The sequence below is a fragment of the Manihot esculenta genome, chromosome 6 (genome assembly GCF_001659605.2).
Source record: "Manihot esculenta cultivar AM560-2 chromosome 6, M.esculenta_v8, whole genome shotgun sequence".
Taxonomy (NCBI): domain Eukaryota; kingdom Viridiplantae; phylum Streptophyta; class Magnoliopsida; order Malpighiales; family Euphorbiaceae; genus Manihot; species Manihot esculenta.
Window position 1 is genome coordinate 29105977 of NC_035166.2, and position 17175 is coordinate 29123151.

The 17175-nt window shown below is 33.2% G+C and overlaps 2 protein-coding genes across 5 annotated transcripts; both read right to left on the minus strand.

The window, feature by feature from the left end:
* Positions 1-561: 561 nt before the first annotated feature.
* LOC110616479 (protein DETOXIFICATION 42) lies at positions 562-5957 on the minus strand. 4 transcript variants are annotated; one of them, XR_002488196.2, is made up of 16 exons: positions 5668-5957; positions 5340-5462; positions 4971-5088; positions 4718-4839; positions 4040-4249; positions 3704-3870; positions 3452-3587; positions 3218-3314; positions 2980-3080; positions 2288-2451; positions 2019-2090; positions 1815-1931; positions 1616-1711; positions 1103-1224; positions 849-957; positions 562-580 (listed from the first exon to the last, which is right to left on the minus strand). XR_002488196.2 is itself a non-coding variant. In XM_021758845.2 (15 exons), the coding sequence occupies exons 3-15, from the start codon at positions 5048-5050 to the stop codon at positions 912-914; spliced, it is 1530 nt and encodes a 509-aa protein (XP_021614537.1). In that variant the 5' UTR covers positions 5051-5088; positions 5340-5462; positions 5668-5957; the 3' UTR covers positions 688-911. The 4 variants fall into 4 exon arrangements, 2 of the variants coding, with proteins under 2 accessions (XP_021614537.1, XP_043813853.1); XR_006351081.1 differs by lacking the exon at positions 562-580 and having other exon boundaries at positions 688-957; positions 1612-1711; XM_021758845.2 differs by lacking the exon at positions 562-580 and having other exon boundaries at positions 688-957.
* A 2803-nt stretch (positions 5958-8760) lies between these two features.
* LOC110617703 (dicarboxylate transporter 1, chloroplastic) lies at positions 8761-12541 on the minus strand. Its single transcript, XM_021760664.2, has 3 exons — positions 11351-12541; positions 9621-9842; positions 8761-9420 (listed from the first exon to the last, which is right to left on the minus strand). The coding sequence occupies exons 1-3, from the start codon at positions 12485-12487 to the stop codon at positions 9058-9060; spliced, it is 1722 nt and encodes a 573-aa protein (XP_021616356.1). The 5' UTR covers positions 12488-12541; the 3' UTR covers positions 8761-9057.
* Between the last annotated feature and the right edge of the window lie 4634 nt (positions 12542-17175).

Genomic DNA, 17175 nt, shown 5'->3' on the forward strand with positions numbered 1-17175 from the left:
TTTAATTACTCCAGCGCACATACGGGCAGAGCTGCGAATTGACTGGACTTACTGTCCTTCTTCAAGTCACATCACCGAGCTGGACTTCTCATGCTGGACCCGAACTCGCGGGCGGCTCGATCTGCCCCCGTGTTTGTCTGGGTCAGGTACTTGGTGACTCCTCGTGTTGGATCCGAACTCGCGGACGGTCCGATCTGCCCCCGTATTTATCTGGGTCAGGACCGAAGATGCTGAACCGATTAAATGAAGTGAATTTTTGATACCTTAGACCTATTTCATTTTTTCGGATTTAGCCTCCCCTAAAGTGAGAGAAGTCCGGCGATTATCAAATCATATAATAATATATTTCATAACTCTCCAAAATATTAGGACATTAACATTATTTTGTGATTATGTCCAATAAAAATAAATTTAATTTTTATAATTTTAAATATTTATACACTCATATATTAATTAATTAATATAATTATAATATTTTAATAAATAAAAAATAAAACATAAATAAATAATGCACCAGTTAGAATGGGACCAGGTTTTGACGCCCGTCAAATAGACGCCCGACTCTCTTTTCGGCTGCCACCTGCCAGTCTAACCCCAAAATTTATAAATAATTTTTCTCCAAACTTAAATTCACAAATAATTCTTACCCTATACTTAATTTGGCAAAAAGCCCACTTATAGATCAACTACGGATAAGCACAAGGATTTTTTTTTTTCTTCCTTTTTTCTATATTTCCATCGCTTTACATGAATTTAAGTGAAAGTCATCAAGCTTTACAGAGATGGGAAGGCATAATATTTTGAGATTTAAACTTAAAGGAAACAACAGAAGAAAATCCTTACACAACCTGAGGTATGCTATTGGTATTCATGATGAGAAGAAAATAATGGCTAAAACAATAAACAAGCGGCTAAGACATCCTGATAAACTTCCAGGGTCCCGTTCTAGTCCCTATCCTGCAAAAGGTGCTCAAGCTTAACAACGAACTTTAAAAATGAAGTTTAAAGAATATAGAAGTGACAGAACAGAGCAGTTATTAGGTTGATATTCCAAAAATTTAGTGGAGATGGAAAGTTCTGGTAACAGAGATCAAAGGATAACCTCCAAAAGCCCGCGGATGCACGAAGACTCATATATATGCCCAAAGCAACCCAGATGCCAATGAACTTATAACTGGAGGAGAGAAAAACTAAACATAGGATGCTAACAATGGCCACCACCACCTGGATAGGAATAATGTCAAGCTAAATTTTCCAAGAGTTTGATAAACATGGGATGTTAAATTAAGCAACCACAAAATACTTTGTGTTTCATTCATCAGGCAAAGATAAAAAGAAGGTAAGTTGATTCCTGAACACAATTTCAATCCCAAATCCAAAAACCGTTTCAGAATTTTTCTCAATTGGTGGCCCTAAAAAGTTCATCCTTAGATGAAAACACTTGCATTTGCATTTTATGTCACCATAAAGAAGCCAACCTTTATCAGGATATTTTTCAGCTCTATTTAACCAAGACATGTCATTCCAGCAGTCGATATCTATTATTCAGAAAATGATTTCGACATTCTAAAAACAGTCATAATTCCATATTAATTATAGAAGTCCACACACTTGCCATGGAGTAAGCAGAGTAAGCAAAATCAGAAGCTCCAAAGTTGACTCCGTCAAATACAAATGCCAAGGCATTGATGGGCTGAGTACCTGCGACGAACTAATATTAAAGGAAAAGAGGCATTAGATCCCATGTTATTTGGGAAATTGAGCAGAATGAAAGGGGTACATGTTCAGCATATATTCTCAGAAAGGAGAAATACCGGAATGCCTATGCTAATCATGTGGAGGACATTGACATCAGTCGTGAATAATCTTGCCCCAAAACTTAATCCAATTCCAAGTACAACAGCCAGCATCAATCCCAGAAGCAATCCCAACTGCAGTCACATTCATCACCAACTTTTAGGGGAAGTCATATACTTCATCAGAATTCATTTCATTTTTCTGACATTTTTAATTTGCACCTGCAATATTCGAGATGCTGTGGCTGTTGCCTTGTCATAGTCCCTTTTGGCAAAGGCACTTGCAAGTATTGCCTGATTGTCCAAGTAAAATTAGAACACAAAAAGTAAATTCAGTACTATTCAGAAAAACTGGAATCTGGAAGCTGATGACTGTTCTTCACTTTTTTTTTTTCACTCGACTAGAAATCACAATTGAGAAAATGAGAATGTAAATAATCATTTTCTGTAGTTTCAGTTGCTGCTGAGCTGAACTAGGGAAACCAACTAACCTGGCCTGCAACAGCCAATGCATCAGCCAGAAGAGATGTGGTCAGCCAAACCTGCAGGCAGACCTGAAAAGCAGCCATGGATGTTGATCCTTGCCGTGCAGCTAATGATGCGGAAAGTGTAACACAGAATGTGACAGCTACGACCCTCATTAGTAATAGAAAACCTGGAGGTCAAGTGCAGGAAAAAAAAAATGTTAACGTCTTTCTATCAGTAAATCTGCACCCTTTTTTTTAGCGCACAAAATTTGTCTTCCATTTCTCACAAAGAAATGGTATATATTATAATATTTCTAACTACAGAAATTGTCAAAGGGAACTACAAACAACATTCTAGAATTCAAAACATTTTATCAGATAATTATTCTACAAATTACTATCTGCAAGTAATATTACTTTGAGTCATGTGCTTTACGGATAGTTGTTAACTCATTAGAAGCCAATAAAATAACAACATGAAGATGTTGCACATCTCTCCCATTTTTATAATACCTCACAGTTAAGGAAACAACTAGACCATTGCTAAGTGTAAATTTTGGGCTTTAATTTTCATTATCGTTTTGATGATAATATGCATGGTGACACCTGTAGCATGCTGCTGAGATACCTTGCCAAATACAAGGCTAGGAGCGGGAACAATAGTACAATTGAACAGTTAATGAAAGCAGAGCAGAGGGGGAAGGAGGGAATCTTACCATTTTTAAGAAATTTACTGAATTGCAAATTTTTGGCACTAGGAGGTAAGAGATCAACTTGTTCCATTAATCTCCGCAAAAGTATAATTGAAATCAGATATCTGAAATCACCATGTATTGAAAGAATAAGACAGAAGAACTGATAAAATATTTCAAACTTTCAGTATTCTAGAGCACAATAAAGAGAAGAAAATGTGCCATCCAAAAAATAAGTGGCCAGTAGATGAATATAACTTACTGGGATATAACATGAGCAATGGCCGCACCACTAACTCCCAAACGGAAAACAAACATAAATAGGGGGTCTAAAATTATGTTTGTTACATCTCCAGCCACTATAGATAAGATCAGATAAGCACGAGAATTAGAATGATATGCAATAACAAATGATTGAAAGAGCCAAAACATGTCAACTTCTAGTATGTTGAAAAATGTTGTACAAATAGAACTAATGAAATCCCATAATGCATACCAGTGGCATATAAAGGAGTCTTTGTATCTTTAAATCCCCGGAAGACCCCTTGCATGGCCAAGGAAAGGAGAACTGCAGGGGCTCCAAGCGACCTCAATGTCAGATATTGCTGTGCAGGGATTAGCATAGGTGAATCCTGCAGGGAAAAAAAATTATCAAGGTTATCTTTTTAAAGCAACCAATCCTGATAATCTAGAAAATATAACTTGAACGTTCAACCTTTTTTTTTTAAAAAAAAAAAAGAGCACTTACAGAACCAACTCCCATGAAGTTCAACAATGGTTTTGCTCCAGATATGAGGAATATAGCTTGGATAAAGCCAAGGATGGCACCAATAACCACTGCAGATGAGGCAGAGGGGATGTGTCTTCTTTCATTCTCAATCTTAGCAATATCAAAGCTGGTAATGAGTGATTTTCCTGATAGAATATGATGAAACAAAAAGAATTAACAAACTACGTACAAATTTTATCAACAAGGAAAAAGAAGATAGAACAAAGATTTTTAGTGTGCTGCATTTTGCAAATTCCACTTGATGGGGTCTATCATAAACAGAAAGTGAAGAGAGTGGAATATGGTTTGTAGTACCATTTTGTGGTATCAACTCTTTACTTTCGCTGTTTACAAGCGAACCTGCCTCCAAGGATTCACTCTCTTGTGCTTCAGTACTCACTTTTCCAATTGTATCCTCTTCAGCAACAAAAGAAGTTGTGATACTGACAAGTGGGAATATTGCAATTCTTGATACTTGATTGAATAGAGCAATAGAAACTCCAACAGCAGCTAGCTCTACTGGACCTGAATGAATCATATACATACATTAGAGGTTAGCCCCTTTACCATTTACAAGAAATAAAGATTAAAAGAAAGAACACTGACATATAAATCTTCTCCAGCACAGTGAAATAAAAACATATGGTAGAAATTAACAAGGGCAATGCAAAGAATGGGCCAGCCAGATAGCACAAAGGCACTCATATCATTGATTTAAGTTAGTAAATGTAGACGGAAGCAAACAAAAGGCTCAACAGGCAGTAGGATTAAACAATACTGATAAAATTATGGGACTCTAACTTAGTCATTTGAGCAGTGTTCATTAAGAGTATATGCACATTTCATTAAGCATGAGCACAATCCAAAACCTCATTTGGCTAATCAAGAATTCAAATATATACAATCTGAATCAGACCCAAAAAGAAGCAAATACAAGAAATAGAATTTACAGCAGATGCGGATCCAGAATGAACATACAAAGAAAACAAGTACCTATTTGGCCAATAAACGCTGTGTCCACCAGAGAGGCAATAGGGTCTGCTGTCAAAGCCAGCGCCGCAGGCAATGCTATACGTGCTATTTCTAACCCAAGTTCATCCAGTTTAAGTACATGTCTGCTCATATCATTAAAGAATCAAACGTTAAACTCCTAAAAGCTTCTTAAAAAGATAAAGGTGGTCGGTTGGCAACATTTAAAATGTAATAAATTGTTAAAAAAAAAAAATCAAATTTATCGAAAGAATACCTGAAATCATTAAAGAAAATGCATGCGGGTGTTCTCTTCTTCTCCATGGATGGATCATCTCCCTGAGCCACATCGATCATTGGAACAGCCAAACCACCAAATTATCTTTTCTAGGAACCTGAATAAGCCAGTGGTGATACAGTGAGAACACCAAAAATTAAACTCCACAACCTGCAGATTCTACAACTGATACATATGTATATATAGATTGCCTTACTGCCCAGAAGCCCAAGTACCGACTAGCAAGATTAAAGGAGAATCATAATGCAAAATGCGACGTCAGGACCATAAATAATTATTCAAAATTTGAAATTTCTACCCGATTGATAGATTGAATTCAAAGTCGAGAGAAATAGCAGTACAACTCACTCTCAAGGGAAGCGCCCAAGAAATTTCTCTCCAAGGTTATTAACTCAGGATTGGACTTTAACCACCTCTGACGCCTCAATACTTGAATTCACTGACGAAAGCAAAAGAAAAAGCAGCTCGCTTCTGCTTTCCAAGAACGCCATAGAAAAATATAGACACACATATTAGACAAAAGACTTATTGGAATCCCAAAAGAAGACCAAAAAGCACAGGAATACACCTAAATCAAAGACTGGAAAATAAAATGATGCAATGAAACATTTCAAGAGAATGGTAACGCATTTCATAGTTTTGTTAAAGACCCATTGCAAAGCTAACAAAGACCCACCAAACTCAAAACTTCAAAAGAGCAAATATTGAAGAGGGGACCCCTCGTTCCCATCGAAAGCTGAAGATGTGGGTATGCAGGGAACTCAGTTGCATGCTTCTTAGAGTGAGAGAGAGAGGGATGGGGATTTGTCCTTGTCCAGAATAAAAGCTTTTTAAGGCCACAAGTTGGGCTCTAAAGTGTGATTAATATTAAAAGAACAACATAAAAGAAGTTTTATTTCCAATTGAATTTGAACACAGAATTTCGAGAAAAAATTTTGAACACAAAAGAGAAGGGGTATTGTCAGTATCAATTCAGGAAAACCATTCCTTTTCCACTAAACTCGTCAACGGTTTCACTGGATGCATGCACGGAGCCAGCCAGGTGGCTCCCGCTGGCTCGGTAGCTTGTAGCAGTTTTAAAATTAATTGTCCAAACTCTTTAGTCACAATCACATGAGAGGAACCATCCACTCCCGTCCTGAATAGTGATTCAGATTTTGTTTTCAGGACAGACCGGAGCTCAAATCTAGAGAATTTGAAACGGCTGGTTGGCCATGTCGGTTTTGATTTTGGTTTTGATTAGATAAAGAAAGATACGCGTGAAGTAACTAATACAATAAAGACTATGCACTTTATCTGTTCCATTTGAAAGGTAAAGTTTTTATAAAAATTAAAGCAAAACTCTCATCTCTGTCGTCTAGTATAGATGCCCACTTCAAATTATGGTGGTTTTCCTTTTCCATTTTAATTAGAGTTATGGAGTTTGGAACTTTGGCTGGCTGGTGGCTACTTCTTGAATATACTATGTTTGATTTGGGTATCCATTCTCAGGGTATTAAGTTGCAGCAGCATTAGCTCACTCCACTTCATGATTTAAACACTTATAAATAAAATATCGTTATAGATAATAAACCATATTAAGCTTCCACAATCCAAGTTGGCCACAAATATGCGCAGTTGGCAGTAATTTATGCAAATTGTGGTCCGCGTCGGATTCCAAATTCATATTCTAATTTTTGTGATCGTGAATGTGTCCTGCTGACTTCATGCCAATTCCAGCTTCCACTCACTCACTCGACTAGTACTTGAGTATAAAAATTTCAAGTGTCAATTGAAAATTAAATTTTGAAATAACTATAAGTAAATATAAAAATTAAAAGATTTTAATATAAGGATATATATATATAAGTTCTATAAAATTATATTTTTAATAATTTTTTTAAAAAATATATATATGGGTGTAAATGAAAATTTTATAAAGTTCCTATTGAAAATAAATATTTTATTAAGAATTTTATTAAATTTACTAAATCCTAACTAGCAGACCACTTCCTAATATCTAACTTAGAATCAATATCATAAGATCAATGATGAAAAATTAGTTAAACTTTCTTCTCCTCCTGCTCCTTCCTTTTCCTCCCATTTTCCCTCTTTCCTTTCTGGTCTTATTTTCCCTCTTTCCTTTCTTTTATTTCCTTTTTTTTCTTCTTTCCTTTCTGGTCTCATTTTCCTTCTTAAATTTGCGAACAAACCGCTTCTGCACCGATTGCGGCGTTTCCTTTTTTATTTTAAATTATAAAATTACCATTTAATCCTATAAACTTTTTTATACTTTCATTTAGTCCTTTAACTCTTTAAAACTTTACCTAACGTCCAAAACTTCAAAAATCTTATTCCAATATTGATTTAAAATTAATCCTCAAACTTTTGTAAATTTTGTTCTTATTTCAGTAATTACACAAAAATATTATTTATCCAAAAATTAGGATGTTATGTTAATATAAACATATTTTCGTCACAAGTTAGCTTTAGTAGGAGTCCTTAATACTATAATTTAATTAATTTAATAATTTAGTTAAATTATTACTTAATACTATAATTTAATTTAAATTTACTACTTTCAAGTAAATTTTAAATTTTAATGTAGACTTAACCATGGATAATTAATTAATTTGTATCTTGATTAATAAAAATAATTATTTATTATTATAATTTATAATTTGTTCATAAATATTTTAAAGAGAGGAAAAATCTAACAGAAATTATGAAAATTCTTATATATGTCTCGTCAATCCGTAGATTTATAATTTTAAATTATATTGTATTAATTAGATTTATAATTCTAAAATTATATTATATTATATTAATTAGATTTATAATATATAATAATTTATATTATTTAATATTAACTAAATATCATCATTTCACCGCTTTATTAATTATTTTGAAAGTACATCTCTTTTAAATTAAATAGTTAAAATTTTAAAATGCTCATGTACATCTAGAAATAATCATCACTAACTTTTAATAAAAAAATTATTTGTTCAAAAATTTCGTTTTAATTTCTTTTTCTGACTTTTAGATTTATCAATAGAATATTTTTCCAAACAAAGTTAAAATGGAAACTCTTCAAAAAATATCCCAAAGAAACAAAATTTCTAAATTAGCTTATAGAAAAATATTTATTGTAAAAATACTCATAAAAGAACTTTTCCTAAAATTTTAAGGGGATTTTAGAAAAAAAAAAAAAGTTAATAGTGATTTTAAAAATGATTGTTATTAAATTCATATTAACTGATTAAATTTATGAATTTAAATTCAAAATAAATGGGACTTATATTTTTATATAATAAATAATATGATACGATCCAATTGACATGACGAATTGAAATAAGAAAATTTAAAATATTTTTATAAATAAAGTATTTTATTATATTTTAAAGAAATTTATTAATAAAATATTGAGAGATAACATTCAATCATAAAAAATTTATTTATAAAAAAAATTTAAATATTATATTGATGGATAATAACAAAAAATTTATTCTTTCATGAGTCAACTAAATCTTTTATGATACAAAATTATCATATAAAATTTATAAAATTTTCGTTTAGAATATCTTATCTATTAGTTCATATTTATCATTTTTATAAAATTTAACAATTAATTCCATTTTACCGTATAAATAATACATACAAGAGCCCAAAGTAATATAGAAATGAAATTTAAAATATAATTATAATATTAAATTAAAAATAATATACCATTATATTTCGTTAGTTTAAACTATTTCACGGTAAAACTTTCTTCACAAACCACAGGTAAGAGTGAGCAAAAGGATATTCAGGCACATGAGTAATCACTGCGTTACAAATGATGAATTGTAGGCGGTTGCAAATTTGCAATGCCATGTCAAAATTTCAGGTACAAATTATAATTTCACCTCTAAAACGGACTGTATGTGTATATAACCTTTCCATCCAAATCCTCCACCAGAAGATTATTTCTTTAACAAAGAATCGGTAACAAAACTAACAATCTCTCATTTAGACAGAAACCAGAAAGAGAAAAACCCATCCAAGAGTAATCATAAAATTTGGGTCGGCAGATTTCATGAACCATCCTTTACCACAAACCAATGGCCTTCCACCATACCCCTCCAACTCCAAGCCAGATAATTATGTTGACAACAGATATGAGGAACCCATAACCCCACCATTTGGCAAGAGGCACATAGTTGGCCCCATAGAAAACAGGCGCAGATCCAATGCCATAGTGTGTAAGGCCACCCATGAGGTTGGAAAGAAATGATAGTACCATGGCTCCAAAATATGGTGGAGTACCTAGAGCACTGGCAACAGACAGGAAGGCTGTAAACATGGCACCAATATGAGCTGCTCCACTGGCAAAGAAGTAGTGAGAATAGAAATAGAGAAGAACTAAAATGCCAAAAGATAGCTGCCACGAAAGTCCCAGTCCACCAACAAACTGTGAAAAGTAAAAATATTTTGTCAGTGAACCTATACCTAATTTTAACAGGGCTCGGTGCATAATCTATGTTATTTGAAAATTCATAAATTTGTTTCTTTAGAGCCCTAAGATTGAGATATATAATAAATGCAGCCATCCATGACATAATTGATGAAGGCAAAGCACCATAAGAAACCAGTAGTAGAGGAAACGCTAACCTTAACTACAGTTTGGCTGAACCAAGAGATTAGACCATACTTATTGAGATACCCAGCCATCGCAATGAGCGCAGCAAACCATGTGAGGGTATCCCAGGCTACTGATTCAGCTAAGCACTCCTTCCACGTCACTACACCAGTGATAAGGAGGACAGACAATCCGAGAATAGCAGCAGTAACGGCATCCACATTCAACTTTGATCCGAAAATCCAGAGGCCCACCTTTTAATGGAGGAGAATTAAAAAAAGAAGGAGAAAAGAAGAAATTACTCCATGAAGCATAGTGCAAGTTCTTAAAAACATAAATGGGAACATATAGAATTCATGTCAATGCAGATGCATAAAATACATCTGACGAATATATCAAGTTAGCTCTACATTATAGCTTTTACCAAAGCAATTGGCATAGACATAAATGATAAGTTTTAAAGTTACAAGAAACAGAACTTCCCCAGTTGCAAAGATCTTCTTGTGAGAGATCATCCTGAGCAGATTTAGCCTATTCTGAAAGCAGTTTATTCCATCCGAATCATTTATGACCATATATCAACCACAAGAACATGCATCAAACAAATTGATTTTTGTTCCCACCAATCCAAATGCTTACTTTGGATACGAGAAAGATTGATTTTGATGAGAATGTCCACAAAAATCTATTCAAATAACCCCTTGAAACTGGTTATGGTTTTTGGAGATTTTTAAAATTCCGTCTGTATTAAGAATGAACATACATGAAAGCTAAAGAAACCCAAGGCTCTAGTGTCAAGCTCAGCCTGATTACTCAACCGCAACCGTATATTGGAAAAGCAAATGATTGCCAACTCTATTTCCCAATGCTGGAGATAGCTTAAAATTATTTTTAATCGCAAAGTAAAGTGGGTAGTTAATACTGTTCCATTCTCTGGGCCCAATTGATTGTTCAAACATTACTAAGGGCTGGCTGCCAATATAGAACTTCCCAACCACAGACATTCATTACTCCAAATCAATATCTTGAAAATAGATTTAAAATTCACGAATGTCCCATTGCGAGAAACAAATGTCACCAGAAAAAAAAAAAGAAAAAAAAAAGAAAAAAAAAAAAAAAAGAGCAAGCCTTTCAGGAAAGCAAATTATCAGAATAGTTCAATGTTACATAGTATTCCACCATCAATACCACACTGCAGATTAGGTCAAATCCCTCTTAAGTCTCTAAGAAAACATGTTCTGGCATGGAACATGAATGTGCCCAGAATATCCAGCTCTTCTAAACATTCTTCTTCTTACAAAACAAGAAATTTAAGATCCACAATACATTGAATCCTTCTACACAAAATTTAATTAGCAGTAAATCAATGCCCATATTCCTTACCATTTCAGAAGTTGGAAAACAGAGTTTCTGAGCTTATTTGATGCACGCAAAAAAGTTCAAAAAATAACGAAATTCTTATGAGCAAGAAAAGCGCAGTAGATAACACTAGAATGTCACAATTATATCATACCGAGTTCCAAAAATCTATAAAGAAAGGGTAAAGCAATGCCCAGCTAGCATCAAGTCAAAATAAAGAACGTATACGGACACCAGCCTACTGTCATTGTACCCCAATTACGCCAACCTACTAGTTATAGCACTTTATTTAAACCAATAACCAATGCAAACTAAAGTTAGCAACTTAGCGTCGAAAAAGAAAAGGTAAGATTCAAATAACAGAAACGCAAAAGTTGAAAATAAAAATAAAACAGAGGTATACCGTAAGAAGCAAAGTTCCAGTCATAATGATCTCATTCTTAGTCATTGGCCCCATCTTCTCCAACTTCTCCCTAGCCAACTTAGGCGCATCCGGGCTGGTCTTCACCGTGGGCGGATAAATTATATACAAGAGCAAAGGCACAACAAGCAAAGACACCAATCCAGGCACAAAGGCCGCCTTAGCCCAATCTGTCCATCCAATTGTCTGCTTTATCGTACTCAATGTCAAATTGGCACTCAAAGGATTAGCTGCCATGGCAGTCAAGAACATCGAAGAAGAAATAACCGATGTTTGGAAACAAGTTAACATTAACCACGAGCCAAGCTTATTCTCGGTACCATCGCCAACATTGCTCCCACAAGCAACACACAATGATTTCACCAATGGTAAAAAGATCCCTCCCGCTCTAGCAGAAACTGATGGAATTGCAGGTGCTAACAATGCTTCACTAAACACGAGACTGTAACCTAAACCTAACGAAGAAGATCCAAAAAGCGATACGAATTGGTAAGCTATTCTGTTTCCAAGTCCAGTCTTAATAAATCCTCGAGCGAAAAAGAAAGCAAGTGCAATTAACCACGGGATCGGATCGCCGAAAGCCGAAAATGCGGCGGAGAAAGTTAAAGTTTTGGTGAGTACTGAAGCACCTAAACCCATCAAGGCAACAGCACCTAAAGGTAAAGGTTGCGTGATGATGCCGACAATAGTGGCAAGAAAAATTGCAAGTAGTTGCCAAGCAGGCCGCGAGACTCCAGATGGAACCGGAACGAACCAGAGAATAACACCTGTGGCAATTGACGCAAGTAATGGCTTGATAGCCGCGCCCTGCCATGGCTGTGTAGAAGAAGAAGAAGCAGAAGCAGAAGCAGGTGATGATGCTGAGACTGATGCTTTGACCGTTAAGTTTAAATTTCTCCGCTTCTGAGAGATTGCGGTTGCAGTAGCGACATTGGATTTGGAGAATTTTGGAAGGAAGGAATGGGAGAGAGGAAATCTGGAATTAGCAGTGAGTTTAGGGAGGAAAGGAACGCGATTTGGAGTGGATCTGATGTGGGAGAGAGAGCGAGACTTGAGAGAAGGAAGACAATTAAAGGCAAGAGAGCACGAAGACGAGGATGTGAGAGCTAGCGACGCCATCTTGGTGGTCTGCTCTCAGTTTAAGCGTTTTTGCTGAAAATGCATCAGGTGTGGTTTGGATGGGTGGGTTCTTATATGGGAAGTGACGTTGGGTTGATCTGGACCGTTGGATTTTGATCGGAGGGTGGATTTCTGTGTCTGCTTCGTTAAAGCCGCCTTTGCGGTGGAAATGTCCGTCTAAAGGTCTTCTAGTCACCGGCCCACTTGGACCCATTCATTTCAGGGACCACGCTAAAGTGCGCCGGGACAAAACGATGGCAGTGTCCACGTGGCAAGTGGTAAGTGGGAAAGTGCCCAAACTGCGCCCTAGATTTTTGGTGACGTGGACTAAACAGAACCAATGAAGTGACTTCAGAGGGAACGTGGCATGTTTTCATTGGAAAAATCGTCAGCGAATTTTGGCTGTAGAGTGGGTTACCAAAACTGGACTTTGAAAATGAAGGCCGAAAAAGTTGGAAGGTTTATGGCCAGTGAGTTCAGATAAATGAAATGACGAGAGTAGCCCTCGGGCAATGGGCGCCACAGAATGCACGTGGAGGAAAGCTGGATCTGCTGCAGCTAAGAAGTAGATGTTAATAGTTGGAAGTGAGGCGCGCGGCGAGTGTGCTGAAGATCACGTCACGGGAGCAATCTTCTCGACTGGCTTTTTCATAAGTTCATAATATCCATATTTTAAATACATATATATGCATGTGAAGAAGTATTTCTAAAATTCCTCATGCTCCACTTAAAGACTTTATGTGCATAATAATTAGTTAAATTAGTAAGGGTGAAATTTCTCCCTTTTCTTCGACTAAAAAAATTCCCTCTTCTCGTTTTAGATTTTAAAATATTCTAAATTATTTATTTTAATTATATTAAATTAATATAAAAGTGATATTACTGAAATTAAAATAATAATAAAATTATCATGTAATTGATTAATTCTATAAAATAGAGAAAGTGAAGTGTGTACATTTATGGCGGTCAATCCTCTATGCTAATTAATGTATAATCATAGAGCTTAAAAATATAAATAAAAATAAGACTAAAATATCTTTTAAATTGTTCTGCACACATCTAACTAATTAATATGATTAAAATCGAAAATTATAGAGCGAAGATTATTCTTCTACACTTTTAATCAACCAATATGATTAAAAAATAAAATTATAAAATAAAAATTACTTTATTATTCTCTAACCAACCAATGTGATCAGAAATATAAATAATCAAATTATTCTAATTTTAGAAACACTATAAAATCTTTTTAATAAATTAATTAAGTATGGAGAAAATATCATATTAAAACACCACAAAATTAAATTTTGATAAGTCACTAAATAATGGAGAATAACTAAATATTATTTATAATATTATTTTTTTCCTTACTTATAATATTATCTTTTTTTTTCATTTATTTTGTAAGGGAGTGGATAGCAATGTGGTCGACTCATTGATAGTGAATCTTTACTGGTTAATTGGTCAAAAATCATCGCAGGTATAAAGAGAATCTATTGAATTGTACTTGTTAAAAATAATTTTTTTATGGAATCTCACCCTAAAATCGAGAGGCGAGTTTATTCGATCTGAATTTGATTTGTGTTAAAATCAATCTAAAGTGTTCGAATTCTTTTTTCTTTCTTGATTCCGAGTACTATGTTCATTTGGATTTTTTTATGGATAAAATTACATATTAATTTATTATATTATTGTCACGTAATCTATCTTATAACGAGAATACACGGCCTATTTTAGATAATTATTATATAATATCAAAAATTATATTGTAAAACTCTTCTGATAATAAATTTAAACGTGTTGTATTTTATAAATTCAAACCAATTAATAGGTAAACTAAAATCAGAGAGTTAAAAAAAAAAACAATGTATTCATATGATAATAGTTTTATTATGAGCACTTTTTCAAATCATGCAAAAATGGAGAAATATTTTCAAAAACATGCAGGATCCGAAAATATTTTCAGATTCTGTGTGTCAACGCAGCGTGTTCGCCAGTCATACTGGCGAACACGCTTGTTTGACACCAGCTGCGTTCGCCAGTCATACTGGCGAACACGCTTGTTCGATACCCTTGGTGTCGAAGAAGGGAGAGTTCGACACCATGGGTGTCGAACTCTGCCTTGCTGAGCTTGTTCGCCACTATGAGTGGCGAACAAGCTCGTCCGGGCCACGGGAGCAGTGCAATCTGCTCCCGTGGCAAGCCAGCTTGGCGGAAAGAATTGTTCGCCACTTTAAGTGGCGAACAATTCTGCTGCGTGGCATGTTCGCCACCTTGAGTGGCGAACAGGCCACATGCATGCCCCTGTATGCATGCAGGGTACAGTCCCTGCACCTGCTATTCGGCACTATTTCAAAAAAAAATTATTTTATTAAAATAATTTTAAAATAAAAAAATAAAATATATTAAATATTTTCAACAAATATAAATTTTATTATCTCTTAATTTATATTTATTTTAAAAATATTAAATTTTATTTTTAACAGTATAATAAATTTTAATTTTTTAAAAATAAAAATATATATATATAATATTTTAATAATAAATAATTTTTTCATACACTATTTAAATTTATAAAATATTTTAATTTTAAAATATATAAATTCATTAAATAATAGATTAGATAATTTAAATTTAAATATTATAACAATAATATTATTAAAAATTAATTTTATAATAAAATTAGAAATAAGTTATTAATTAATTGATGATTAAAAAATATATAATTTTAAGTATATAAAATAAATTTAATATTAATATATTTTAATTAATATCAATAAATATATTTTAATTTAATATAAAATTTTATTAATTTTTCTAAATTTTTTAAATATATATTTATTTTAAAAATTTTATTTTTACAATAATAAGTTTACTTTTCTCTTTATATCACATGCATGCAGTTGCATGCATGTGATTCCACAGGATTTTGTTCGCCAGCGATGCTGGCGAATAAATTCTTGTAAAAATAAAATTTTTTAAATAAATATATATTTAAAAAATTTAGAAAAATTAATAAAATTTTATACTAAATTAAAATATATTTATTGATATTAATTAAAATATATTAATATTAAATTTATTTTGTATACTTAAAATTATATATTTTTTAATCATCAATCAATTAATAACTTATTTTTAATTTTATTATAAAATTAATTTTTAATAATATTATTGTTATAATATTTAAATTTAAATTATCTAATCTATTATTTAATAAATTTATATATTTTAAAATTAAAATATTTTATAAATTTAAATAGTGCATGAAAAAATTATTTATTATTAAAATATTATATATATATATATATATTTATTTTTAAAAAATTAAAATTTATTACACTGTTAAAAATAAAATTTAATATTTTTAAAATAAATATAAATTAAGAGATAATAAAATTTATATTTTTTGAAAATATTTAATATATTTTATTTTTTTATTTTAAAATTATTTTAATAAAATAATTTTTTTTTTGAAATAGTGCCGATGATGATGCAGGGTTGTACCCTGCATGCACGTAGGGGCATGCATGTGGCCCTGCATGCACGAAGCTTTGATATTTGAGCATGTTCGTCATCCAAGGTGGCGAACATGCCACGCAGCATAATTGTCCGTCACTTTAAGTGGCGAATAATTCTTTTCGCCAAGCTGGCTTGCCACGGGAGCAGATTGCACTGCTCCCGTGGCCCGGACGAGCTTGTTCGCCACTCATAGTGGCGAACAAGCTCAGCAAGGCAGAGTTCGACACCTATGGTGTCAAACTCTCCCTTCTTCGACACCAAGGGTGTCGAACAAGCATGTTCGCCAGTATGACTGGCGAACACGCTGCGTTGACACGCTGCGTTGACACACAGAATCCGAAAATATTTTCGGATCCTGCATGTTTTTGAAAATATTTCTCCATTTTTGCATGATTTGAAAAAAATGCTCGTTTTATTATATACAATCAATAAATTAAAATTAGTTTTTATATGAGTGTATGCTCTTTTTTAATTTCACCCAACTAAAACTACTAATAATTTTTAAATCATATTAAACATTTAAGAATGTAGAGTCAAATTACTATGGTTAGGAAGTTAAAATAAAACTAACTTTATATTTTTCAGTTAACAAAAATATTTTTATGTTTTTTTTTAAATATGTTTTTATCTATTTTATTATTGGTGATCTGAGATTTAAAAAATAGGGTTTTATAAGGGTTAACTAAGTTTAGTCTGAGAGGAGAATACTCCTCTCCTTTTATTATTTTCCTTTGTCCGTCAGTGATGTTGTAACGACCCGAAAACCGGACGGCTACCGGCGCTAGGATCCAGATCGGCTTAAGGCTGCCGGGACCCGTAGCAAACCTGACATCTAACCTGTAAAACTGTATAATCCCATACATGATCAACAACATACATAAAAATTAAAACTTTTCTTTCCATATACATCAACCATACTCAACCTGTGCATGCACTGTATATAACATAAATCATAAACATTGATCCCTCAGTGGGATCTCATCAGTGCCCCCAAATGGGTGACATAACATATGTTGAGTTGGTTTGCATAAATGACATAAAATAACCAAGATCATGTATTAAAAGGGATAACAACATTCTATGGTCAAGCACACCTCTAATAATCCATAAACATCATTACATAACTATACTGTACTATTACATTACATCATACTACGATTTGTCAT

Excerpts from the sequence above, each read along its gene's own strand:
- LOC110616479 (XM_021758845.2), bottom strand. The coding sequence starts at position 5,050 with ATGATCGATGTGGCTCAGGGAGATGATCCATCCATGGAGAAGAAGAGA. Across the intron at positions 3,871-4,039 it reads AGAGTTGATACCACAAAATG|GAAAATCACTCATTACCAGC; the intron begins GTACTACAAACC and ends ATATTCTATCAG. Across the intron at positions 958-1,102 it reads GCATCCGCGGGCTTTTGGAG|GATAGGGACTAGAACGGGAC; the intron begins GTTATCCTTTGA and ends CACCTTTTGCAG.
- LOC110617703 (XM_021760664.2), bottom strand. The coding sequence starts at position 12,487 with ATGGCGTCGCTAGCTCTCACATCCTCGTCTTCGTGCTCTCTTGCCTTT. Across the intron at positions 9,843-11,350 it reads CTGGAACTTTGCTTCTTACG|GTGGGCCTCTGGATTTTCGG; the intron begins GTATACCTCTGT and ends CTCCATTAAAAG. Across the intron at positions 9,421-9,620 it reads TCAGCCAAACTGTAGTTAAG|TTTGTTGGTGGACTGGGACT; the intron begins GTTAGCGTTTCC and ends TACTTTTCACAG.